Raw genomic sequence first — 26,192 nt, forward strand, 5'->3', positions numbered from 1 at the left:
AATCAATGCAAATCCATATTCAAGTCCAAACCGATTTCGATTTAAGTTAATTATAATTCTTTGAATTCAAAAATGTTTTCACAAGACCGTTCAATTCAATCGGAAATGCAATAAAACTATTTTTACCTTTTAAACACAACAAAGAACAACAACAACGAAAACAAGGGGATAATATCATCGGGCAATTCTAGGACTTGGAAACATCAAGCAGCGAAAGGCTACAATTTCGCAATGCTTAATATAAAATCTCTTTTTGTGTGTGACTCTCTCTTCTTTTTTCTTTAATTTGAATGCGAACTCACGTGTTGTGAAAGCAGTGCAAGCAGTGCAAGCAGTGCATAGTCAGCTAATCGAGTCAGAATATCAGAATTATCTGAAATACCCGAATTTACAGCATAATTGGACATTTTGGAATGTAGGATGTACTCAAAAGGAGTTCTGTTACTGCACACGACACGCTCTGGACACGCGCTCGGGCCTGCTGAAAGTAGAACTAATCCAATTGCAAATGAAAATAAATAGTTAAAAGGATCACTTGAAGCAACAAACACCAGAAACGTAGCATGGCAGGGGGAGGAGGATGGACAGGAGGAGGAGCAGGAGGAGGTATTCCTCTGGAGGATAATAAAAGCGACAGCTTCCTTCCTTTTGTCTGCAGTTCCCTATGGCCTTTGTGTAATTTTTGAATTTTTGTTCAGGTGTTGCGAACAAAAGCACCGAAATTGAATTTAATGAAAAGCGAAAGCAAAACACTGCACAGGATCAGCCCGAAAGGGGAACAACAGCGCACGGCAGATCACCCACTTCCGCTCCGTTCTGCAGAGGCAGCAGGTAAATCACAGCCACAGGTAGACATCGGGCATCAGTCACTAACCACTTTGCATACCCATTTCATTTCATTCCATTCCATCCCAGCCCAGCCCAGCCCAGCCAGTACGGAATCCGTCGAGCATCCTGCCCTCTCTCCTGGGCACTTCCGCAGGAAGCAAGCGGAAGAGAGTGTGCGCGCGCTCACTTTCCATGGCCGTGTGGCAAATCAATCGACCGAACGACCCATCGCTGACAATGACGAGTCGGGCAAGTGGAGCTTCCAAAGGGCAAACGCTTCGAGCGACAGGCTACGACTGCGTGACATGGATTTGGTTTGCTAATTCGCCGCCAGCCGATGGGCCAGCCGGAATACGCTTGACTCTTGGCGTGCCCCGCGGCGATTGCGTCCACGGTCCGAGGCAGTGGCCGGCGGGCATAAAATTGAGACAACGGCCTGTTTAGCCTCACAGTTGAGCACTGCAAGCGAGACGCACCAGTGCCCCCAGAGCCAACTTGGAGGATTAGCGGACTAGGAATCAACGAAGGAAGGAAGGAAGCAGCAACAATGACAGTGGACACGGTGCAGGAGACGCTGCAACATGCGGCCACATCGACATCGGGACTCGGGTTCAGCCCCATGCTCACCACCCTGCTCGGCACCATAGTGGCCCTGGGCCTGTACGAGTACTGGCGCCGCAATACCCGGGAGTACCGCATGGTGGCCAACATACCGTCACCGCCGGGACTACCGCTGCTGGGACAGGCTCACATGGTCGCCGGTCTGAGCAATGCTGAGATTCTAAATGTGGGACTCGGCTACCTGAACAAGTACGGCGAGACGATGAAGACCTGGCTGGGCAATGTCCTCCTCGTCTTCCTCACCAATCCCAACGACATTGAGCTGATCCTGAGCGGGCATCAGCATCTGACCAAGGCCGAGGAGTATCGCTACTTCAAGCCCTGGTTCGGCAATGGCCTGCTGATCAGCAACGGACACCACTGGCGCCACCATCGCAAGATGATTGCCCCCACCTTCCATCAGAGCATTCTGAAGAGCTTTGTGCCGACGTTCGTGAACCACTCGAAGACGGTTGTGGGCCGCATGGCCCTGGAGACGGGCAAGTCCTTCGATGTGCACGACTACATGTCCACGACCACCGTCGACATTCTGCTCTCCACCGCCATGGGTGTGAAGAAGCTGCCCGAGGGCAACAAGAGCTTCGAGTATGCCCAGGCCGTCGTCGACATGTGCGACATCATCCACAAGCGGCAGGTGAAGCTGCTGTACCGCCTGGACTCGATCTACAAGTTTACCAAGTTGCGTGAGAAGGGCGACCGCATGATGAACATCATTTTGGGCATGACCAGCAAGGTGGTGAAGGATCGCAAGCAGAACTTCCAGGAGGAGTCGCGTGCCATTGTCGACGAGGTGCAGGCCGTTTCCACACCTGCCACCAAGAAGGAGGGTCTCCGCGACGATCTCGATGACATTGATGAGAACGATGTGGGTGCCAAGCGCCGTCTGGCCCTGCTCGACGCCATGGTTGAGATGGCCAAGAACCCCGATATCGAGTGGAACGAGAAGGACATCATCGATGAGGTGAACACCATTATGTTTGAGGGTCACGACACCACCTCGGCTGGCTCTAGCTTTGCCCTCTGCATGATGGGCATCCACAAGGACATACAGGAGAAGGTCTTTGCAGAGCAGAAGGCCATCTTTGGAGACAACATGCTGCGCGACTGCACCTTCGCCGACACCATGGAGATGAAGTACCTCGAGCGTGTCATTCTCGAGACTCTGCGCTTGTACCCACCAGTACCCCTGATTGCCCGCCGCCTGGACTATGACCTGAAGCTGGCCAGCGGCCCCTACACCGTGCCCAAGGGCAGCACCGTCGTCGTGCTGCAGTACTGCGTCCACCGTCGCCCCGACATCTACCCCAACCCGACCAAGTTCGATCCGGACAACTTCCTGCCCGAGCGCATGGCCAACAGGCACTACTACTCCTTCATTCCGTTCTCGGCCGGTCCCCGCAGCTGTGTGGGCCGCAAGTACGCTATGCTCAAGCTGAAGGTCCTTCTCTCCACCATCGTCCGCAACTACATTGTCCACAGCACCGACACGGAGGCGGACTTTAAGCTGCAGGCCGACATCATTCTCAAGCTGGAGAATGGCTTCAACATCAGCCTGGAGAAGCGCAAGTACGCGACTGTCGCTTAAACGTTCCAACTGTGTATATACCGTACCGTACCGCCCCGTACCGCACCGCACCGCAACGCAAATGCAAACGAAATGAAACCGAGCAGTTAGAAGCCGCCAGTCAGCCAGAGAGTCAACCAAGTGAGTGAGTGGGATCGATCCAGCCATCAGTGCCATTTGCTCCAATGTTTTTTTGTTATATTTTTACTACACTTTTTTTGTTGGTCATAACGCAGGTGGTGCGCTTATATCCATAATCCACACTATAATACGCACAAAATCATGGCGGTGCAACCTCTATACGGTACATCGCCATCATTTTCTATCCCTTCTTAATCGTTTCAAAACGCTTTTTGCATTTCCTTTCTCGTTTTTTTTTTTTGCCTAGCCAAGTAGTGTGATTTTTTTTGTCTATTGTAATATTTATTAAGTCACATGGTTTGAATGAAACCCAAAAAATATGAAAAATATACTTCCGCCATCGCAAGCAGCCAATGGAGCTGCAAAAATAATCATTTGAATAATATTCTAGTTTTGATTTTGTTTTTCAATGCCACAAGTACAAGCAGACTTTACTTGCAGACACATAACATAGCTGCATCCATAAAACATTTGATATTTCATTGCATTGATTGGTTGGAACTGGTCTTCGAGCTTATATGGCAAATAGTGTGAATGACTGCTCTGACAAAGGAGGGCGGCCAGCAGCTATTGGCCCTCATTGGGGTAATGCGCTAATGCGACGCAATCTGCAGCCACAAAGTCGATGCCACTGTCAAAATATTGATGCCGCCTCTCCGCGGAGCCGCGACCAAGGGCAGACGACATCCATTGTGCTGTTTAACCGGGACCCACGCATATTTGTTAATATTACGCGGGTCGCAGCAACGATTGATAGAGGAGACGGGGGATCCCTGCCCTTCGCTCACTTAAGTCGACACCTCATTTCGTGGGGTGATTTGTAACGCGATTAATCGCAACGATCGATCGAGAGAGTCTGACAAATGCAAATACCATTGTCCGCCAATCGAGAGCAGTTTATCGCAATTGTATCTGATCGTTCCAGCGAGATCTTATGCAAAAAGCTCAGAGTATCTTTATATACAGAGTTTATTTTGCATTCGAAATTCTCGCCATGTCATTGCTTCCTCTTGAATGATTGGAGGAGTCGGCTTTCACTTTTGGTCCTAGGCTATGTTCCGTTTCGCTCGATCATCGATTAACGAGCATCGGATTACGAAACGAGATGGGAACAAAGCGGAAATCCTTTCGGTTTCTGCCGCACTTCCTTACCCGTTTTCACAGTTGCCAAACACGATTAATGAACCCGTTCGGAGCGCAGCATCCCTACAGCAGGTCCTTCCTTCCTTCCTTCCTTCCTTTCGCACACACATCGATTCTGTTTGGTCATTGTCCTTTTTTTGCGCTAGACAAATAGCGTATACAACGACACCGACCCCGAACCGCCGCCAACGGCTACGGTTACCAATTTAATTGCGTTTACCTCTACCTCCTGCACCCTGTACCTGTGTCCATCCATCGCCTGGTTCGATGGTTCGATCATCTGTAATCCAATGCGGTCCTCGCATTGCCATTTTTTGTTTGGCGGCTGCTAGCCGGATGTTTGTGTACATTTGTTTAGTTTTTTATGGCGGGTGAAACCCTTTTAGGACACCCTCGGATGTCCTTCATGTGTGACACACAGGAGACGCTTTGATGACCGCCGTACCGATCCATACCGATAGGTCTAATGCCGCCAACCACAAGTCATTAAAGGGACATTTTTATTTTCTATTCACAGCCAGATTCGGGTCTTTTGGCATGTGCTGCCAACGATTTCCTTTACTCGTAGGTATATCCATACATAAATTTTGCAATTAATGTTTGCTGGGACAAATAGAAGATCTGAGATCTAGCTTTAAATGGGTATTTAATTGATTAAAATAATACTTGAACTAAGGATATAAATATGTATGTTACTCATGAAACGTTTAAGAATGCAATTTGGCAGCAAGTCAAAGTACAAGCTTATTATTCCCATTTTATTTATAGGTTAAAATAAAATTAGAAGCATTAGGAAATAATAATAAAATTAATTAAGTGGCTGTAAGGTTTTCATCTACATTTATTTCTTCTTTAACTGAAAACGTCGCTCAGTGATTCAGAATTCTACTTCACTTTATTCCACGTCAAATAAAGCCGAGAGTTTAAATCATAGAATCACTTAAATAATTGAGATGTTTCCGGGATGCCCGTCGTGTGGCCATTCAACTGGAGAGTGGCGGTGTCATTATGAGACGACCCCACACCTGGCCAGGGAGCTGAACCGAACTCGAACCCGCACCAATTCTCAGTTTGTCAAGTTCAATGCAGCTTCAGGGGAAGTGGCAGCGAACAAAGAGCGGCTGGAAAACGGCAAGGATGACTCAATCAATGCAATGCAAAACTGAAGAAAACTGCAGAAAACGCTTCCTGGAGTGTCCTCATTCATTCAATGGCCGAGAGCTGTCAAAATTCTGTTTGGTCATAGAACGAGAAGAGTGTTTGATGGCTCAATTCCGAGTGTAGAGCTCTGAGGCCACCCCGAGTGCATTAGTCAAAACAGGATAAGAAAGAAAAGAGTGCCAGTCTGGGATGGGACCGGGACACACGTGGAGACAGAGACACTGCCATCGAGGCAATAGAAAATGTCCTGGAAAACATGTGCTGCCAAGCCTTGGGCCTGCGCCTGGGCCTTGGGGGCAACAACTGTTTTCCCGTTTCAATCTGTAATTGTATCAGTTTGCTGCATGCAGCAGCAGATGTTGTCCTTATGCCATTCATTTTGAGGGGGGACATTAGGACAATATGGAAGCAGACATCGACTCGACTCATGAATGAAATTAACTCAATTTCTGTCAGCCGCAAGGCGCAAGATCATCTCCTTGTGGTTTACTGTGGGCGGAGGGCTTAGGTGAACCTCTTCCCTAAGCGCTTCTGGAAAGTGTTAAGCGGCCAAGAGACCAGACTGCAGAGTGCTCGCAGCCCAGCCGTTTTCTCATCCTCTTGACCTGCTTTCCCATTTGCGGTTTAAGCGCTTAAGGACTTAGACACAAAGCGCACACTTAAGTGCCTCATTGTGGCCTGAAGTGCGTCCACTCCAAGGAGCACACACAGACTGCCATGCCGCAGAGCCTCAAAGAGCAGAAGCACGTACATAAGGCAAATATTATAATTGCCAGCGAAGCCAGCCATCGGAGCCACGCTGGGTTATGCCTAAACGAGGCTTAACTCCTTGCCCAAGAAAACTGGGTTAAGAAACCAGATCAAAGCCGATCCACTGAATGACAAAACTCTGAAGCCGAAAAGCGAGGATCAGACGGCTCAGACACTCGAACAAGTATCAAGAACACTTAAGTTCTGAATGTATGAATGAACGCTATCACGAGATGATCTCTGAGCCAGATTCCAGTCAAATCTGATCAATGAACGGAGCGAAGATCTCACCCATACTCCAATATGTAAACTGTGCTGAAACAATGATCTTGCATTGCATCATTTATAAGTTCTTGCTACACTGATCGATTCCCGATGGATCCTTGTAGTGTGCTTCTTGCAACATGAGTTCCTCCTGCCCTTGGTCTTAGATATCTCATAAGCCACAAATGAACATTGGCTTCATTCGGGCTATATATCACCTTATCCCTCCTGTCCCCTACCCCCAAGTACTTGTTAACTGTCGTAATTACAATCGAAATGCCAGGTCTGGCAGCGCGTGCTTGGCCCCAAGTTAGCACCTGGCCATGGGTTGTGTCTCTGGCTGTGGCTGCTTCAATGGTAATGTAATATGCCTCCAGCCGGTGACAAGAGGGGCACGGTAGATGGTGGGGGGCACCCAATCAACCGACTCAGGGGCATGCGCATGCGCACACGCTCAATGGGCACAGATCAAGAAGGAGATTCGGGAACGGGAACGGATCGTATCGTGCGGGTGGGGGCATGATAATAATGAGTTATTACACGAAATGATATATGAATATTCAATGGTGACATGTGCGCCCCGACTTTGCCCCGGGGCGTGAACCGATCGCATAACTGTACTTGCCATACGGTAAAAATCAAAAGGCAGAGAGAGGAGAGCACCAGTAAACCCCACCCAGAGCTCTGTAACCGAATCCGTACAGCGAAGGACACGAGCTCCGGTAGGGAACGGTAACGGTAACGGCCAGGGAGCAGGGAGCAGGGAGCAGGGGGCAACAGAGCATTCATCTGTCTTAAGCCTTTTCCCATTCACAAAACCAAAAAAAAAAAAGAGAACAGAACGATGTCTGAAATTGATTTTTGGGAATCGAATGGAAAATTGAAATACGAGAAACAAAATCGAAGGTGTACGATAGACAGAGAGAGAGAGAGAGAGAGAGAGAGTCAGGGGGTGTCGCATTACCTGGAACCAATATTTAATAATAATCATAACGGAGCTGAGCAGATTTTCACTGCTAACGGCACAGATCGGCGCAAAAACAGTTACCTCCAGGGCACCCACAAAGGAAAAGTTGAAGGAGACCAAGGGAAAATGCAGCTAGAGAACGAGCCTCGACAAACACACCTGGCTGGCACAGGGGATAGGGGATAGGGGACATGGAATAGCCGAGAGGCGAGGAGGGAAACTGGAAACGGGCAACCGGCAACCGGCAACTGGTAGATGCCATTAATGGGACACTCGAGGGGGTTGTAGGCGCACAGCAAACCGACACATGCACACCCCTCACACACACACACACACACACACACGCACACACACACTCTTATTACCCAAGGTCTAATCGAATCCGAATCCGAATCCGACCCAAACCGAACCGAACCGAACGGTAAAGATGGATTTTGGGTACTGCAGATGCACGTTCCGTTCCCTCCCCCCACTCTCTGTGTTGGGCACAGGCCAAGAAGGTTCTTGGGCCATCGCCTTGGGCCTGGGTGTCTTTATGGGCAAACGATTTTCAATTGATTTTCCTCATTGTTTTCCCCTGCATGCCTGTGTGTTTGTGTGTGTGTGTGTGTGTGCAAGAGTTTTCTTGGATAATTTTGCATCATATATCCTTTGGATTGGCGCGTTTTTTTCTGTTTATTTTCTCTGATTTTTGTGCCCCGAGTTCTGGCAGCTGTCCACAAGACAGCGAGCCCGATCAGGAGACAACCAAGGCACAGGCACAGGCACAGGACAATGCGAACTGCATACAATTAGCCGAGTGTCTAGCGCCAAGTCAGGATGAGGGTGAGAAAGATGCAGGGATTTACGGCTGGTTGAGGTAAGATATTTGTTTTTGCTTCTGCCAAGGTATATTCCTGCTCTGAGCGAACTGCCAAGATTTATTTATAATATATATTATTATAATTGGAGAGCAAATGGGCAGCGAAACAAAAAGAAACACAAACCCGATAGAGCCGGGGGAGCTCTCTAGAATATTCCAGAAGAATTTACACAATTATCCATAAATTGATCCTTAAGCCTGATGCTACACAAATATCAGCACTATTAAGAGTTATGCAAATCCCAAAGTGTTCGATCTGTGGTCCTCAATTTTGATGGGAATGCCTCAAAATGTGATCGACCTTTTGTGGTTGCGCCTCATCGGTATGCGGCCGTGGTCGTCCTCCCCGAGGACTGTAATTCTTAATTACGCTCTCATTAGGATTCGGACCGTTACAAACTGAATGCCGAACACTTGCAGGATGCCAACGAATAATTCCCATAGACATTCCCACGTTGCACAGTCCCTGGTGGCCCGGTCTCGGTCTCGGTCTCCTTGGGCATATGCCACTGTCATTTATCAGGACGTGGACATGAGGCTCATTTGAATATAAAGTAAGCGGCGCACTCAAGCGCAGTGCCTTACCAGCTCATGGCAGTGCCAGCCCCCTGCCGCCCTGCCGCCCTGCCACCCTGCCACCCTGATATGCAAATGTATATCCATCTTTGTCGCTCTCCCTCCGCGTATATCTATCTCTATCCATCCATCAAGCGCCGTGTCCTTGCATGCTTGGCCGCTTATGAAAATGAACATGATATGCTGATTCCATTCCACTCTTTCCTCTTTTTTTTCATTTGTGTTTTTTTCGTTTCCACTGTGGTACGGGATGGGTCAGACTCCGGATTCCCGTTTCGAGCCAGACTTTTCCCTCCCCTGCGATGACTGTGCAGTGTTGGTAGGGACCTTTAAGCTGTTAGACATCTGATCTGTTTCGCAGGATCAGCGCTGGGAACTTTGTCTGCTGTTTGATCAGCCCGGGAAATGATTGTACCTCCCATGAATGCTGCAGACCCATGGCTGTCGATAAAGAACACTTAATAGCTATAAGGGCAATGGAACATATCAATCAAATATATTAGTTCAACTACAAATATCTGAATGAAATATTTCTGAATGATGAAACTAGATTTCTGTTTGAGTAATTCTCCTTCTTGTTGACTTTTGGTTACCAAAAAGTAACCATAAATAAATGTTTTTACCCTTGAAGCTTTAAAGTTTCTTTGAGTTACAGATTTAATTTTACATTCTACATTTTAATAATCTAATTACTCGAAGCTAGACAAAGAATTATTGCTCCACTTGTGTAGTTTGTGCTGTTTGCCACCCAATAATTTCGCTTTGGTTTTTCAAAAAATATTGTTCATTTATGTATTTGCATTTGATGTATGTATGTATGTACATATTATATTTCTTCACTTATCAACTCAACATTAAGTGGTTCATTTAATTAGATCTATGAAAAAAATATATGCTTACCGATCTGAACATAATAATAATAAAAAAAAATTAGGTTCTTGGCTCTACAAATGAAACCCAACTAAAGGATGTGTAACTATTGTGCGGGGCTGGGTGGCTGGGTGGCTGGGTGGGTGGTTGGGCAGGCTGGTAATTGGGGAAGATTTGGTTAGTTTGGTTTTGGTTTTGTATCACTAGATGACTAAGGGACTCTGCTCCTTCGCTCTGGTTCAGCTGACGTTTCCCTTTCTACTATTTACACAATGACTGGGTCAAGGGTCCGCAGGAGCAAACTACAAAAGAAATGGATTGTGAATCACATGAGCACTGCTGATGTGTCGTTGGAGCTGGATGCCGGTCCCGTCTCCGATTTGGGCGTGTGCGCCTCCCACCAGTCAATGGCATCGATCATGCTCTCGTCGGAGAGACATCCGCCGACTCCCACGGCACCGACTGAGCCCACAGTGGCACCACCCGCTGGATCCTGGTGGAGCATGTCGTTGAATTCCTTCTTGAAGCTGGGCAGACCCACCACCACATTGTCGTAGAAGCTGACGGGCTCCTGGTCGTAGAAGGCGGGCAGTATGGGCGAGCACAGCATTTGGGCCTGATCCTGTGAATAGTTCAGGCCTGTTGTCGGTGAATTGGCATTCGTATTGGTGTTGGTGTTAGTGTTGGCCCTGCTGCTGCTGCTGCTACTGTTGTTGTTGTTGTTGTTGTTGTTGTTGTTGGCGTATTCCTGTTTGATCAGTTGCTGCTGCAGCTGGGCGGCACACGCCTGCAACAGGAGTTCATTAGCAACGGCGACAGGTGAAACTGTAACTGTCTCGAGCGCATTGCCGCTCGCTGGTTGAGGCATTGATGAACTGCCTCGCTGTATTGGGGATGTGCAGGGACTGCTTGTGGTGACTGCCCCTGCCCCTACCCCTGCTGCTGCTCCTGCTGATACTGGTGGTGGTGGCACGGGCGATCGCGATAAGTTCGAACCGCTTTGGGCAGCTGCAATCGGCAGTGCCGTGGCAGGGGGATCGGGACTGGCATTGCTGCTCAGGCAATTTGTGTCAATTAAGGCGCCGCCGAAGTGCTCCTCGTCCAGGCTGGAGCTGCTGCCCAGCATGTCCGGGGTCACCAGCTGATAGGTGTTCGTTCCCGGTATCCGCAAGTACTGCATTCCATTGAGGGTCGTTACGCAGGGCAGCAGGTCCGTTTCCTGTGGTGTCTGCTCTGGCTCTGGCTCTGGCTCTGGCTGCTCCTGCTGCTGGCTGGTGCCTCCTATGGCTGCTCCTGCAGTCTCCTCCAACTCGTAGTTGCTAAGAGAATCATCAAAGTGCTCGTCCAGGCCATCAAACTCGTCCTTGATGAACATGAAGCTGTCATCGCCGCTGCTCGAGCTGTTCGCATGGAAGCCCAGCGGTGGGAAGTCGAAGCCCAGCAGCTTCTCCAGACTCCGAATGTACTCGACGGCCATGCGCAGCGTCTCCACCTTGGACAGCTTCTTGCTGGCACCCCGTCCGGCGCCTTGCGCCTCAAACGCCTCCGAAACCTCCTCGGGTATGCGCTCCCGGAGCAGCGCAAATCCATTGTTGACCTGCTTCACGCGATTCCTTTCTCGGGCATTGCGACGTGCCACCGCCTGCGGCATCGGCAGACCCTTGCGTCCGGGCGTACCCGCTGATTTGGCATCCAGCTCCAGGCAGGGAGACGCGGCAGTGGGTGCCGCCTGCTTGGTCGCTGCATTGCTTCTCGACTTATCCTTGGCCACCCTTGGCTCCTGGCTCTTCTTGCTCAGTTTGCTGCGCTTGGCACTGCCCCCCGCCGGAGGTTTGCTCGGCGTGATCAGGATGCTGTTCTGTGAGTTCTGCGCGTTCTGCGAGTTCTGCTTGGACTCGCCCAGCGGTCGCTTGCGTTGGCCTAAAGTTCCCGAGTTGGTTGTGGCCGAGGCGGCGGCACTCTGCACCGCTCCGAGCATGCCAAAGTCTCGGATCTTGCGGATGATCGTGTTCTGGTTGGCAATGTGCTGCTGCAGTGCATTCGCCCCGCTCTCGCTGAGGACATTGTGGACGGTGATCTTGCCAAAGGGCTTGCTGGAGCCCAGCGGCTGGATGCTGTTCTCCTTGGAGGCGGACGAGCTGCCCGTCGACTTGGCTTGCGTCTGCGGCGGCGGTGAGGGGCTGAAGCTGAGTGCAGCCATTGGGTTGGCAGTGGCTTGGATTGGATTACCTTTGGCTTTGAGCTGGGGGTGAGGGGTTCTTCCAGAGCTTGTTCTCTCCTTGGCGAGTGTTGGGCGGCAACTGCTGCTGTTGCGGGTGCTGCTGGTGGTGCTCCTCCTGCTCGTTGTAGTTAGTGCTGCGTTTTGCGTTGCTTAGAGAATGTGTGTCCTTGCGTCAGGACAGCTGGCAGCGTTCTGTGTCGCGTGCCCCGATATCTGGCGGCAGAACTCCAAAAACTGAACTGTCACCGATCAACGGAAAGGAAACGCAAGGCAAGGCCAGGAATAAAACGGATCGGAACGCCGGCGTTGACTGCGCTGCTCTGCTCTCCGCTGCTGTGCTCTGCCAGCGGAAATGACTTCGTTGACTGACTGATGGCGCGCACACAACGCACACACACACATACACACACACACAATGCCACAACAAAATATAACGTATCCTTCGTGTCGTATCCCTCACATACCTCGCACACACCTCATGTCCTTCCCTCTCCCCTTCCCATTCCCTTTCCCCACCGCTTATGTAAAACATAATGAAATGAAAACAACAAGCAGCAGCGGCAGCAGCAGCAGCAGCACTCTCTTACTCGTAACAGAGGTCTGACTTTTCATCCCCTGGCTCGTAGATCCCTTATAGGGTAGCGTAGTGTAGGGTAGGGTAGGGTGTCCACACTCGCACGCACACATCCAGACACAGCACACACAAAGGCTCAGCTCAGCTCAGGCTTTTGGGAAAACTAACATCTGATCCACTCCACCTGGACAAGGGTGGTTTCCCACCACAACTTCAGAGCTCCTCTCTGTGCTGATCTCTCTATATCTCTCTCTCCCTCACCGTTCTCTGGCTCTGCTCTCCGCCTGGTTATATACCGCCCCTTGATATATATAATGTAAAGACCCAAAGCAAAGGCCAGATCGAAGCTCTGGCAGCCCTGGTCGATGAGGCCAGTACCTTGGCACAAATTGCCACCTTTAAATTCCCACACAATCACGCACGTAGACGCGGGGCCATACATATATCTCTCTCTTGATTACTTGATAGAGGAAAGCGCAGAATCGATCGAACCTTTATTTTATATTGTGAAGCTTCCAACAATCCAGTCTAGAACTACGACAATGAGCCATACTGATTCAAGCACTCCCCTAAACATATCGACGAAATCACACAAAAACTTGTCCCAAATCTCTAAGAAATGAAATCCAACCCATACATCAAAGCAAATCAGCGAAATGTCACTTTCTCTCAACTTTCCACTAAATCATTTAGACAAGATTTTCACGGATATTCCCATGTGAATCCTAGGAATTGTCTCTGGGACCCTCAATCTCTCCAAGATGTAAAGAAAATGAGGGCTTGGCCAGGGCATTGTGCAAAATCATTTGCCAATTGTCGAGCTAATTAAGGGAAATGAAAGGAGAGAGAGGCAAAGGAACGAACTCGGATATCTTGGCAAATTTGTATGGCCATAAATCCTAATTAAAATTGACAAGATCCGAGAAAGAATTTAGCCACCTCTAAGGGTAAGCCCAAACGCTAAGCCATCATCTTCCGAGCAATGGCAACAGCAACAGCAACATTGCGTCATTCCAGCAACTTACTTGCGGCATGCTCTACTTTCTGCCTCGGGTTCAGGTTCAGACTGAGATTCAGCTTCAGTTTGAGTTCCGAGTTTGGGCCGTGGGCCGTAGGGCAATTAGTTTGTTGTCTGTCCGTCTGGTGGGAAAATAATTTTCGGATTTTGGCAAAAATTCTCGAAGCTTAAGTCGGCGTCTCGGAAACTAGTTTTTAGGCCAGGGAGTGGATCGATGGCAGTCCAACAGTTTTTTTTTATTCGTTTTCTTTGGGGTTTTTAGTGGTTCTTTTTTTTCGGCTTGGGCCAGGTAGTTGCTGATAGACCTGATCCTGACGAGTATCCTTCGCTCTCTCTCGCTCTCGCTCTAGCTCAGTGTGCGTACTTGCTACACAATTTATAAACTTGAGTTCACTTGAAAAGTTCAAGGAAACGACTTGAGCAGGATCAGAGGCAGGAGGCAGGCGGCAGAGGACTTTGACTACCGGTTTCGCCTGAATGGATGTCGATCGGCTGTGGATCCTTGTTTTTGCTGCTGGTCCGGAGTTCCTGCCACCAGTCAACAGTCAACAGTTGTGTGCGTGCGCATATTTCTGGGATCGGGCTCGGGCTCGGGCTCGAGCTCCTTCGATCCCTTTTGCGCCTGCATTGTTTTTCGATGAGGACGAACGCTTTGACTTGGTTCCGTCCCACTTTGACGACACGACACGATACGCCTAGAGATGCCACAGCCCCTACACACGCATACATATACAAATATAATGAATATAAGAGCTTCGTCTCGCTGCAATTATAATCAAAACGAGAAGGGACGTGACAGACGCTTCTTACGCGTCACAACTTTTATACCCGGCACTCAGTACTACATCTGCACCGTAGCGGTTATTCCGCCCTTCCCTAGACCCACACACTGCACACTCGCGGCAGAGGCAGCACCCGCACACCTGGGGTGGGTTAAAAGTCGCCAGATGCAGCGGCAGGGGGAGGGCAGAGGCAGAGGCTGAGTGAAGCAGAAGCAGAATGTGAATGAGAGAATGTGAAAAGAACAACAAAAGTTGCGGGACTGGGTGGGTTGAGCCACTGCAAATTTATTTCTTCATTCTGGCTATAATAATGATCCAATCGGATCACATTTGGTGATCTGATAGATATGGCCATTCCCTACGGAATGGAGTTTTTAGTTTTCTGTTATCTTCAAAATTGTAGATTTGGAAGGTTTTCGCCCTTTTGTGGGGGCGGAAGGGGCGTGGCTCATTTTTTAAATACACTTGTAACAGTGTGAGCATACAGAAGTCTGGATGCAAAATTTGGTGGCTCTAGCTCTTATAGTCTCTGAGAACTAGCCGACAAACAAGACGGACGGACGGACAGACGGACAGACAGATATGGCTCTATCGACTCGGCTATTGATGCTGATCAAGAATATATATCCATTACGGGGTCGGAAACGCTTCCTTCTGTGCGTTGCATACAACCGTTATTCTCCACAAATACAATATACCCTATTTACTCTTCGAGTACCGGGTATAAAAAAAAGAAAAAAGCAGAAGGAATAACAGTCATAAATAAATAATATTTTATAATTTTTTCGGGGCCTGTGCAACCCTGTTTGGAATTATAATTTGTCTGATTTCTGGCAGCGCAGCCCTTCCAGGGGGTTGAAAGTCTCATTAATGCAGCAAAACTCTCTCGGGAGCACACAGAGAGAAATGTGTCGAGATGTGCAGGGGAAATACACTGAAAAGAAAGGTGTGAGCCCAACGCATGACTATGTGTAGCTACGGGCAGATCTGTGGAGTTTTTAAGTAAAAAATGATCAAAAAAGTAAATCATGGGTAAGGCATACATCCTGTCCAGGTACTATTATATTCAACTCCAGCATTCTCCATTTTTGTACTTTCATCTTTGGCGGCTTGAGAAAATACAACAAGTTGAGCAAACAAAAACTAATTTCGATCTTGGGATTCGGTTCGGGACTTATTTGCATTCGGGCCGGGCCGAAAGGAGAAACGCATCGATTTCAATGGGAACCACACAGAAAGTGGTGGGAGAGAGCGATGTTATGAATCGAAATTCCATCCATGAATATAGATGATGAGTGAAATTTGAAATGGGAGTGAAAGCAGTGAGTAAACAGACACACACAAACAGGACTCACAGGAGTCCCAGATTCTCTCTCCGAACTCTGGGGGATTTCATGCTCTCCTCACACTCGGCAATCGTAAATCAATCAGGAAGAGCATCAGCATTCATAGCACTTTGACTTTGATCCCCCTTTTGGCATCAAATTAGCTTTAGTTTCGTGTAACCGGAGGAAGGCGCCGATTGAATAAGTGACTGAGTCCCAAGTGAAGCCCTCCGCTCATGTCCTGTCTGTAGTGCGTCTGGTACTTGTCGTCGACTCAAGTGCCTCGCTCGGTAGCTCGATCCTTAACGAACCAAACCCATGCCATCCCATCCCATCCCATCGCATACGATTCTTGCTTCTGTTTTTCATTCATTTGCCTTTGGCATCTGTGCGCAGTTGTGCGTACATAAATCGCCTTTTCCTATTTCTCCTTTCTTTTCTTTTCCTTTTGGTTTTCGGTTGTTCGTTCTCCTTCTTTTCTTTTTTGATTTTTTTATTGCTCCTGGAGTTGCAGGAACATGAATTTATGAGTGTGCCATCAGGCTAAGGAAACTTGAAGCGGAAGTCCCCTTTCTCAGTGGCAGTCCTCGCTCGAAATAGCTTCGGGATCAGCCAGCCAGCACTTTACTGACTCTCTGTCACTGCACAGGAAATTGCAAGTGAAAATGAAAGTTTTTGTTTGACATTAAGACTTGGATTCGACAGCGATTGTCAATCATTGTTGAAAGGGTCACAAAACGGAACGACAAGGATTGGCAGCCACTGATAGCTGTCCATATACTGATCATAATTTAAGCAAAGAAATTGAAAAACTCGAAGGAAGTATGCACACTCCCAGGCCTAGCATACTTTTGGGCAGGCCAGTCTTCAGCTGGTTCCCGTTGACTGCTTTCCATTCCCTTTCAGGAAAACTGTTCAACGGCATGCGCCAAACGTGTGTCCCTGTCCCAGGTCCCGACCCAGTGCCAGAGCTCGTCCAGTTTGCGTTCCGTGAATGGAACAATGGACACATCGGCAGCCAACTGAAAAGCGAAATTGAAAATTTCCCTACAAATTCGAGCACTCTCGAAAAAAGGTTGGGGTGCGATCATGATCGCGCACGTGCCCCTGTAAATAAAGCAAACGAGGGAGAGAGAACACAAAAAAGGGACAGAGAGGGAGAGCGAAAGCGAGAATGTGTGTGTGTGTTGTGCGCATAGGAATTGTTGTTCGTGTGAGACCGGTACCAGTGTACCTGGTGCCCATGACCATGCGTATCCCGGATCGGGACGCGCTTTTCGGGGTTTGGCACAGCAACAAATAAATTATACACGGCCTCACCCTCACCCTCATCCTACTCCTCCTCCCCACCCTCTACTTCCTACTCCTGCTCACCTACTGCCTGGCCCGCTCCCTCAGCCGACACTCCTGGGCCAATCTGGGACCTATGTGCATACATCTATTTATACAAATGTACATCGCCTGAGGCGCAAATGGTAAAAAAAATATAGAAAAGAAAGGGCTCATGTAGAAGCCGAAGTTTTGGATACACTTTCTGGAAGGATTCCATTAATAACCAAAACTGAGTAAAAACTTTGTATAGAGTCAGACAGGCAGACAGGTCAGAACTTATGTAAATATTTACATAAATACATATTTAATGGCATCGAGGAGACCTTCTCGTATTCGTGGTAACCTTTCAAAGAGTATTAACAACAATTGGGTACATATACATAGGAAGAATGAAAATGAAATAAAAAGCCTAAGGCACTGCGACCGGTTCGGGGATTCTCCTTCATCGCTCCCTCGACTCTCTATCGCACTCGTGCTCGCCGCTCTTCTAATGTTCTTTGTTGTCCTGTGTCCGTGTCCCGTGCTGGGGTCGCTGATCGCCAGCGTCATCGTCAACGACATCATCATCATCATCAGCAGCAGCAGCAGCGTCATCGTCATCATCATCCACATCGTCAGCCGCGAAAAACATCTGCTCCTGCTGCAGCAATCGCTCAACAATTCTCCCCCTATATCCCACATATGCTCTCTCACTCGCACGCTCACCCTGTGTGGACATCTATCAGATCAACCCCTATGTGCGCACACACTATAAACTTGTATTGCTGTGCCGTGGCTCCTGGCATTCTGTCAATGGTGGCATTGTCCACCAGGACCTGGCAGCCTACGCGCTCTGCGCTGCCCATTAAGTTTCCAACAGGATTACCCGTGCCTGGGGGTGCGGCGATTGTTTGCTTTTGGGATCTGCACAGATCCGTTGGTAACTTTCCAGCTCTAGCAGCCAGCAGTCAAAAGCTGTCCAGGCGCAGTGGGAGCTGCTCACAAGTCAATATATCATTTCCCTTTTTCATTCCATTACATTTGTTTCGCTCTTTAATGGCTGTTGCTACAACTTTACGACGTGGGGCTCCAATAATTTATGTCCATTTCTTAGTTTTGGTTGTCTTGTCTGGTGTTTGTTGCTTTCAGTTATGTTTTAGGAACATTCCCGAAATGAATGCTTAGAGAGTGGGAGATCGTTAAACATTTTCATGGGTTCTCGGGAGTGGGCAATCTATGAGCAAGAGTCCAGCTGATCATCTTTATGTTCGCGTAGTTTTTTTCGTTCGTATTGTCAATAGGAAAAGAAGAGCCATTAGAATGTTAAATTTCTATGACTCGCAAAATAAATATCTTTAAAGGGTTCTCTGTGCATTGTTAGCAATATTTAAAAGAATATTTATTGATGCTACATTCAGATTGCTATGATTTGCTTTTTGTATAAAATATGCACCCCCACTTAGGATATTTTCCATAATTTTGGTAGAGTATCGCAATGTTGTCGAGGCGCAAGCCATTGATCAACATCAACCCCCTCTTTCCAATGACTCTGTGTTGAGCTCTGCATGGGTTAGCTGATACTTTTGCAATCCTTTGCCGATTATTTCGAGGGTGAGTGAGTGCACAATGGCAACAGGATTGGGCGTAGAAACGGGAGTCGGAATCGCAATCGCAATCGGAATGGACATCGCCGGAGCACCGAACAACGACGAACAATTGCACAGAAATTATTGCGCGAACAATCGGGTTGGAAATGAAATGAAATCTATTTGAATAACTGATTACATTTCGCCGGGAATAAACAGAGAGAGAGAGAGAGAGAGAGAGATTTGAAAAAACTTGTTGCCCTCCGCTGGCGGTGGCAGCGAGTCAGCAGCGGGGTGTGCACGCGCGAGGGTCCTTGACAAAGGATTCAGTCGGTAGTAACGCAAATTATGCAAATTTCCCGCATGCACGCTCCGCCAAAAAGTTGATCCTGTTTGCTGGTCCTGCTACTGCTCCTGTCGCTCACCATAATTAAAGCAAAAAACCCTACAATCCATCAAAAACCGAAAGGGGAGGAACAAAATGCCGCAAAAATGTGCGACAAGAGCAAACAAAAAATATAATTTAAATTTGCACACCCTTGCAAAAAGTTAAAATATATTTACCAGGTGTTTGGCAAAGTCTTTCCGAGCTCACAGTGTCTCTATTTCATGATTTTATTTTAATTTAATAAATATATTTTTTATATCTAAATCACATATTACAAAACTTACACTATTTTACTTACACAATTATCTTGGTGTATAGATAGCCCTCAATTAAATATGCGCAGTGGGTAGGGTAGGGTATACATATTCCGGAGCAAGTTTCCCATTGACTTTCATTTGTAGAACAGCGTGACCTTGTCCAGCCGGGCTTACCCGGCATATTAATGAGCTGCCGGACCCAATCAATGACTCTGCGCGTGTCCCCTAGCCTGTCCGGTTTTCCTAACCCCCTACCCCTGTCTAAAGTCCCTTCACCAACTATTCCCTAGCCACTGTCCGCTGTCCGCTGTCTGCTGTCCGTTGTCCTACCGCTGGACGCACGCGCTGCGCGTTTTGAAGTCGCGCCGCTCGCAGGTGTTGAATGAACTGGTTGCGTTACGCCTCGTATATCTATTCCATTCCAAGTTGGACGCACCCAACCGGGGGCCTGCCCTCGTTTTACATAACTCTCACCGGTACGGTCTGAGGGCCGCTGTTGACGGATCTTAATTAGCTGTGGAAAAAGTTCGGGGATCCCTATTTGGAATGCAGGAGCAATTTTGATCGGTGGATCAGAAGACAAATAACATGACTATCTAGAATCTCAATCGTTGTTACAGATTATATACATTTGGAACAACTGGGGAGTTGTCTCAGGTTTATTTTACTTTGCTACGTTTTATCCTAAAATATGTACATAGATTGAGCTAGATTCTGCATGCCCAGTGTGCTCATGTTTCGTATTTGTTTCTGTATTCCATTAGAATCCTTTCAAGTTGTTGGTAAAACAAAACTCAGGTTGTGCTACACTTTGATCTGAAATTAGTTTTAAGCATTTAAAGCACACACAATCATCACAAGGACGAAGAAGAGGATGAACTTTATAAGTGGAACGAGTTTTATAGCTGAATTCCCTTTCTCAGTCTGAGTCAAAGGATACGGGTAACATCATCCTTGAAGTGAATGAGCTGCACATCGGGGGCTTCAATAACTACATATTTCTTTGCATCAATGGGGTAAGTATTTTGTACTGATCAATGGATCGATCCCCCGCATGTCTATCGATTGGATCGGCTGCTGCTTTGTTGATTCCCTGATTTCTGTGTAAAGCGTTGATTTCCTGCCCCTCAACTCTTTTTCCTTTCCGTCTGCTCGATCTCAATCGGACAAAAAGGGCCATGCCTGAGTGCATATAGAAAATTGGCAAAAAAGATTTTCGTGAATTGATGGAAAATTTACGCGCCGCTGAATTTTCCTCCATTTGCCCGCATTGTCCTGCACTTCAAGCTGCGGTTAGACAGTCGAGAGTCGACAGTCGAAAGGGATCGATCGGAGGTCCCTGGCTCCGATGAGGATTTAAATACACTTGAATGATCCTCGAAGTAGGCTCAGGATCAGTTGCAGGCTTAGTCGCAGGCCCAGACCCGAGTCACAGTCTCCTCTTAAGTCTGGGCAATGCGTCAAAAGTGAATTGCCGCTCAAGGATTAGAGATCGACTGAAGTATGCCGCCGAAACGGAATTCAAATTGCTCGACAGACATTAACCAGTAATTGCTGTTGTAGCACTTTTGGCATGCGGCATGCTCCCTGTCGATAAGATACGTACTCGTCCTTCTAGTCCAACAACCAACCTGCCCAAAAGACAAATTATGACTTTGCTGATTAGATTGGCCCGACCTGCAACTGTGTGCCAGCAGCTGCCGACATTCCAAACTAGAGTTTAATTTCTTTATGAAAATTTATTTTATGCATAACTTTAAAAAATGTTTCATAAGTGCACTGGAAAGAAATGGTACTTTAGATACGATTATGTTTAAAGCAGAAGTATGGCAATATGTGCTATGGGACTACCATTAGTTATAGTTTATTCCAGAATAACCTTTGTTCTGTTGCAATTTTCACACGACTTTTTGTCTCTCGATGTGACAGTTTATACTTTTCCCTCCTCTCTGTCTCTTTGATGGATCATAATTTGTCGTTTGCCTTTTGCCTTTTCTTGTCAATTTCATGGAATTCAATTTGGAGTCTCTTTACAGTGGCAGTTTCATTTGTCCTGCCTCGATTCAATGTCACGGGTACTCCTCTATCGAATCACTCCCCTGACTGGCGAAGGCGATTCACAGTGGAATCGAACGGACGTTTGTTTACACAAAACATGACCAAACATTGCCATAGGTTGAACAGGACAAACGCCCCGTTTAAACAATTGTGCATCCATTCAGTGCGTCAGCCTGTGTCCGGTCTCCAGTCTCCAGATTTTCTTTCTTCCATCTCCTGTCCGTTGTCCGTTGTCCTGTCTGCTGTCTGTTGTCCTTTCCTCTGTTGTTGCGTGTGCATTTTTTTGCACTTGTTTGTATATTCGATCAATTAAAAATGTTCCCCCACCATATATTGTCCGTATCCCGGACCATTGTTCGCCCTTGCAGATTCACAGTAGTTCGTGATATTTGCTTTTTCCTTACTCAATTTTTGTTGACTCTGCACGGGCAAAGGATAGATGGGATGGATGCTGTATGGCTGAATGTGCCCACATGCTGGGTGTTTGTGCAGCAGCTAGAGCCGGGCATGGCTCTCCCTGAAAAGATTGTGAAAAATTGTCCATTGTTGTACAATTTTCTTGGTTTCCATTCTTGGCCATTATGCACTTTTCACGGAAATTTCGTAGCAAATAACGAGACTGGAGTTCATCGCTTGCCCGAAGATTGTGCAGTTATTGATTCGCACGGAGTCCGAGTGAGTTTTTTCCTACAGTTCGTTTCGGTTCGGTTCAGATCGACTTTTGTGGATGCCCTGCGAACATTTGGTTATGCGGTAGGCAGGGAAGTCTTAAGGACTTGTACGGGGATGTATCAGAGGATTGAACAGAAGTAACCACTTTCGATTCATCTAAATTCCATCATGACTCTTATCTCGCATGCAGGGGCTTACTCCAAAGATAAATATTCATGTTTGCATGGCTCAACAGATATGGAAAAGAAAGATGAAAATGTAGCGTATAAGCAGGTCGGCCTGGCCGAACTATTTACCAAGAGGTTGTCTTGGCAATTCTGAGCGGGAGTATCTGTTTGCCGGGGTTTTGGCCTATTTGCAATTGTGCCCAGCAGACCGGGCTCATGCTGGTGTTTATGCTCGCTCTAAAACAGGAGTCCTGTGCTGCTGCAGCCCCTTGGTAATCCTTTTTGAGCAACAGCCAAAAACATTTTCTTAGCTGCAGCTCAGGAATATTGCGCAAATATGCGCAGCATTCAGAGTGCCTCAGCCTGTGTCAATAAGATATATCAACGATGGATGTTGCCAGTTGTGTTCGCTTCTGGCATTGTTGGCTGAACAGCAGCAGCAAAGCCACAAAAATGGAACAATCCGCTTCAGTCCCAGCTTCTGGGAATGTCTCTCATAGAAATCGCAGATTGTCGATTCTCTCACGTTTGCTCTGGGAAAAGAAACCTTCGATCCTACGCCTTGGAGCTGCTTCGCCATTTCTCTGCTGTCTCTGGCCCCGTCCCTGTCACAGTCCCTCTCCCTGTCAGTGCGTGATGTTTGATCGAATTTTGCGATTTTGTTGCACTTCGTTTTTATTTTTTGTATGCCATTTCTTTACTGGCTTAGTCGTGTGTGCAGCCTGGAACTTCTGAGAACTGCAAACGGATTATCATGAGGGAAAAGGTGAACCGTGAACCCTTTTTGCAACACGCACACTGCGACACTCCTTAGAATTGATCACTCCAAACATCCTTACTTGTGCTGTTTTTGAAGAGAGTTTTTAAACTCTCATAAATCACGCGACACCCACAAAACGATTAAAGTCTGCATTTCTGAGTGATGAACTATAGAAAGTATTAGCAGAGCGAGGAAACAACCTATCTATGTATATTGCCGATCACGATCACTGCCGTTAAGTGTTCTCGGGTATCTGTACATTTGTTTGTTTTGCTCTCAATTTCGCTGGACTTTCGACTCCAGCTGCTGGGGAGTTGGGTTTCGTTTCCGAACTAGGTTCCGAACTGTTTTCCGATCACTTGAATTATTACAGCACTTCCGATCTCTCTCTCTCTCTCTCTGTCTGTATACTCTGTCTTCTGTCCGCTGTCTGCTGTCCACTGGCCACTGTCGCGTGTTTCATGGGACAGAGCGACACTTGAGACTCGAGCGAAGTTCTTATCAAATGTCGGCTTGTTCCATAAAGAGCAGGAATCCGCTTTAGATGCTGCCGACGACGCCGACAAGTGTCCTTTGGACTGGATGCTGTGCCCGGATCACATGCTCCTGATCCTTTGGCATGTTTGTTTATTTAACTGTTCACAAATTAGACTCCCCGGACTCCCGGACTGGCCAGTGTCCAGGCCAGGCGACTCTACCAAAGATATCTCGTCTGCGCCTTACTTTTGCTACTTCGTATCTATCCACTTGACCATTTGTACTTTGGGACGCGCCTATTTAGATAAGCCTCTGAGACCTTTGCCTGCTGCTAGAGCTGAAGTTCAGCCCAGCATGTCGCTGTCTGTTGGCTGCTGGCTGTTGGCTGTTGGCTGATCTACCCAAATCCCGACTTAATTGTTAATGCTGAGTGAGATATTATGTCTTGGGCCAACGTCTCCATCGACTCGTTAACATTTAGCCAGAAGAGCGCGACTCGGGGCAAACTAATTAAGTCATTTTGCCAGCTCGTTACATAGCGACTGCGGAACACGGATTGGGACTGGGACACGGACTGACACTGACTGCATTCTGTGGGGAGAGCGAGGCATTCTCTAGGACCCTAAAGCCTGGGAGCATAAATTCCGCATTCAAATGCAGCTCATCGCAAATCAGTTTTATAATGGCCGAGGCCTCTCTGGCCAACTGGATCGCGCATTCGGTTGCATCGTTTGATCGTGCGGCTCGGCGCTATCTGAAGCAGCGACTGGGACTGGATCTGCGACAGGGGGAACCCATTTTGGGTTCAGCCAGTGAAATGCCAAAGAAGCGAGGACCCAGACAGAGTGTGGAGAGCGGAGTGCGATAAACTGGCCAAGATTGTTCGGACGGGGCTAATGAAGGCAGCGCGTAAAGTGCAAGATTGGCATAGACCACACAGGGCAACTAAAGAACTGAAGCTGCTACGGTGGTTAGTGGTGGTTAGTGGTGCTGGTGTGTCTCAGTGCTTCCGATCATCCTTCATTCTCTTTGTGGTTTTCGGTAGCGGGTTAGAAGCAGTCTTCCTCCTCCTGCTTGATCCTGAGACTCAACCCCATACCATCCCATACCATACCAAACCATTCAGTCCCATCACATTCCCATTTCGGCTGTCTTGTTAGGCTAATTGATTTGGCTGTGGGTCTTCCTTCCTGCGCGGGACCACCTTGGGCGTCTGCGAGAGTGTTTCTGGCTGGTTTTTTTGCACTGTGCACATTCGGCGATCATTCGGGGATTCGGGCAGCATGATGACAAGTGGTAACTGCTCACTGGCAGCTCAATTAATCAGAATCCGGAGGGTACTTGCCACAGGTGTACCGCGCGGGGCATGGGAATATTTCTGTTCCTATGGTCCGAAACAAATTGCTCACTCGAACAGTGATCAGCGGCGATCAGAAGCGGGTTCAATCGTTGGGTTACGAGTATTTCCAGGAAACTTGGCTCTCCCCCGTGACTATCAATGTCAACATATCAATTTCGGTTTGTATTCTGTGGAAATTGTCAACACAAACGGCAACACGATCAGGGATCAAGGAGCAACGATGCGAAAGTGAAATCCTAGATGGACCGCTTGAGATTTCAATCTATTTTGGCTACTGATTGCATAATAAAACGCCCACAAATTGAACTCTTTATCTCTCTACACCCGTATATACATATACTACACCTAGTTGTCTTATATTTCTGTCTACTTCTGCTCTTATAAATCAAATGTGGATCGCGACCAAAAGAAGGCGCTGTCGGTGCCCACCTATGGTACCGTGCTGCTAAGGCACCGGCACCTGCAGCCCCAGAACAGTATTCCACCGGGATGCTACCTGAACTGCCACTTGCTATCTACTCTCCATCTACTCGTATCTGCATCTATCTGTACTATCGTTGTTGTCGCATGGAAACCTTTGGGTTAATTAGAATCTGAAATAGTGTAGATGCCCGCGGGGTTGCCCCATAAATTGACGTTGCTGCTGCTGCTGTTTGTGATGTTATTATTGTCATCGACACAGCGGGAGGAGATCTTTTATGATCTGCCCCCGCTCTCAGTTTAATGAAAATATTTTGTAACATAAATTACAAATTTCTTGCATTTTTCTTATTGCTTGACATGAAAGCCGATGAAGTGGAAACTGTGCGACAGGGAACATAAGTTGAAACATATGAAAGTAGACGAGACCCAGTAAGAAAATACTCAAAGGAGATCTAATATGGAAAGTGAAGAAAATTCTTTGAAGTTAATGTTAATAATGAGCTGTAAACCGTCGGATATACCCAGATGCTACCCTATGCCATTATGGAAAACGCAGGAAACTCTTCATCGTGGGGATGATCCACATCCACATGTGCACTTATGTATGGCTGCTCCCCATAATGAAAACATTTTGTAAGGGCACACACTCAAAGGATCCTCTTGGAAGGACTCTTGGCCTGTCCTGTCCTGCCTCTGCCACTGCCAGTGCCCATGGGGCAAACGGTAAATGTTGCACCTGCGGTAAATGAGCGCGTTGCCCATCTTTGGTGCTTCCTCTGCAGCGGGCTTCCAGCTGCTTCTACTACAGGTGCGCGTGTGCCAAGACGTGCTCCAGACATAGGGAGAGCCATGGAGATTGGAAGAGACAATAAGATAGATGGTAAGAGAAACAGAGAAAGAGAGAGAGCGGAGATGCGGGAGAGGAAGCGTGTGGCCGCTGCTTATCTCTTTATCTAATTTTCATAATCCATGTTGGACTCATGCCCAAAAATCTCTTGATCTCTCTCTCTCTCTCTCTCTCTCCGCGGTGACGTTAGCTTTCTGTTTCGCGAGTATTATGAAATTT

At 47.7% G+C, this 26,192-nt stretch overlaps 3 protein-coding genes across 3 annotated transcripts; 2 read left to right on the top strand and 1 right to left on the bottom strand.

Annotated features, from left to right (window-relative positions):
- The first annotated feature begins 612 nt into the window (after nucleotides 1-612).
- LOC117590567 lies at nucleotides 613-1,346 on the top strand. Its single transcript, XM_034283307.1, has 2 exons — nucleotides 613-831; nucleotides 916-1,346. The coding sequence occupies exons 1-2, from the start codon at nucleotides 732-734 to the stop codon at nucleotides 1,149-1,151; spliced, it is 336 nt and encodes a 111-aa protein (XP_034139198.1). The 5' UTR covers nucleotides 613-731; the 3' UTR covers nucleotides 1,152-1,346.
- LOC117590565 (cytochrome P450 4g1) lies at nucleotides 1,263-3,401 on the top strand. Its single transcript, XM_034283306.1, has one exon. It carries the CDS (start codon nucleotides 1,376-1,378, stop codon nucleotides 3,032-3,034), a length of 1,659 nt encoding a protein of 552 aa, XP_034139197.1. The 5' UTR covers nucleotides 1,263-1,375; the 3' UTR covers nucleotides 3,035-3,401.
- A 6,300-nt stretch (nucleotides 3,402-9,701) lies between these two features.
- LOC117590475 (achaete-scute complex protein T8) lies at nucleotides 9,702-12,221 on the bottom strand. The gene has a single exon (XM_034283131.1). It carries the CDS (start codon nucleotides 11,945-11,947, stop codon nucleotides 10,073-10,075), a length of 1,875 nt encoding a protein of 624 aa, XP_034139022.1. The 5' UTR covers nucleotides 11,948-12,221; the 3' UTR covers nucleotides 9,702-10,072.
- Between the last annotated feature and the right edge of the window lie 13,971 nt (nucleotides 12,222-26,192).

Source organism: Drosophila guanche, unplaced genomic scaffold (assembly GCF_900245975.1).
Source record: "Drosophila guanche unplaced genomic scaffold, DGUA_6, whole genome shotgun sequence".
In the NCBI taxonomy this organism is placed as follows: Eukaryota; Metazoa; Arthropoda; class Insecta; order Diptera; family Drosophilidae; genus Drosophila; species Drosophila guanche.

Bases quoted from the DNA above. Each gene is read 5' to 3' on its own strand.
- LOC117590567 (XM_034283307.1), top strand. From the start codon at position 732: ATGAAAAGCGAAAGCAAAACACTGCACAGGATCAGCCCGAAAGGGGAA. The intron at 832-915 runs GTAAATCACAGC...ATTCCATCCCAG, and splicing joins CCGTTCTGCAGAGGCAGCAG to CCCAGCCCAGCCCAGCCAGT.
- LOC117590565 (XM_034283306.1), top strand. From the start codon at position 1,376: ATGACAGTGGACACGGTGCAGGAGACGCTGCAACATGCGGCCACATCG.
- LOC117590475 (XM_034283131.1), bottom strand. From the start codon at position 11,947: ATGGCTGCACTCAGCTTCAGCCCCTCACCGCCGCCGCAGACGCAAGCC.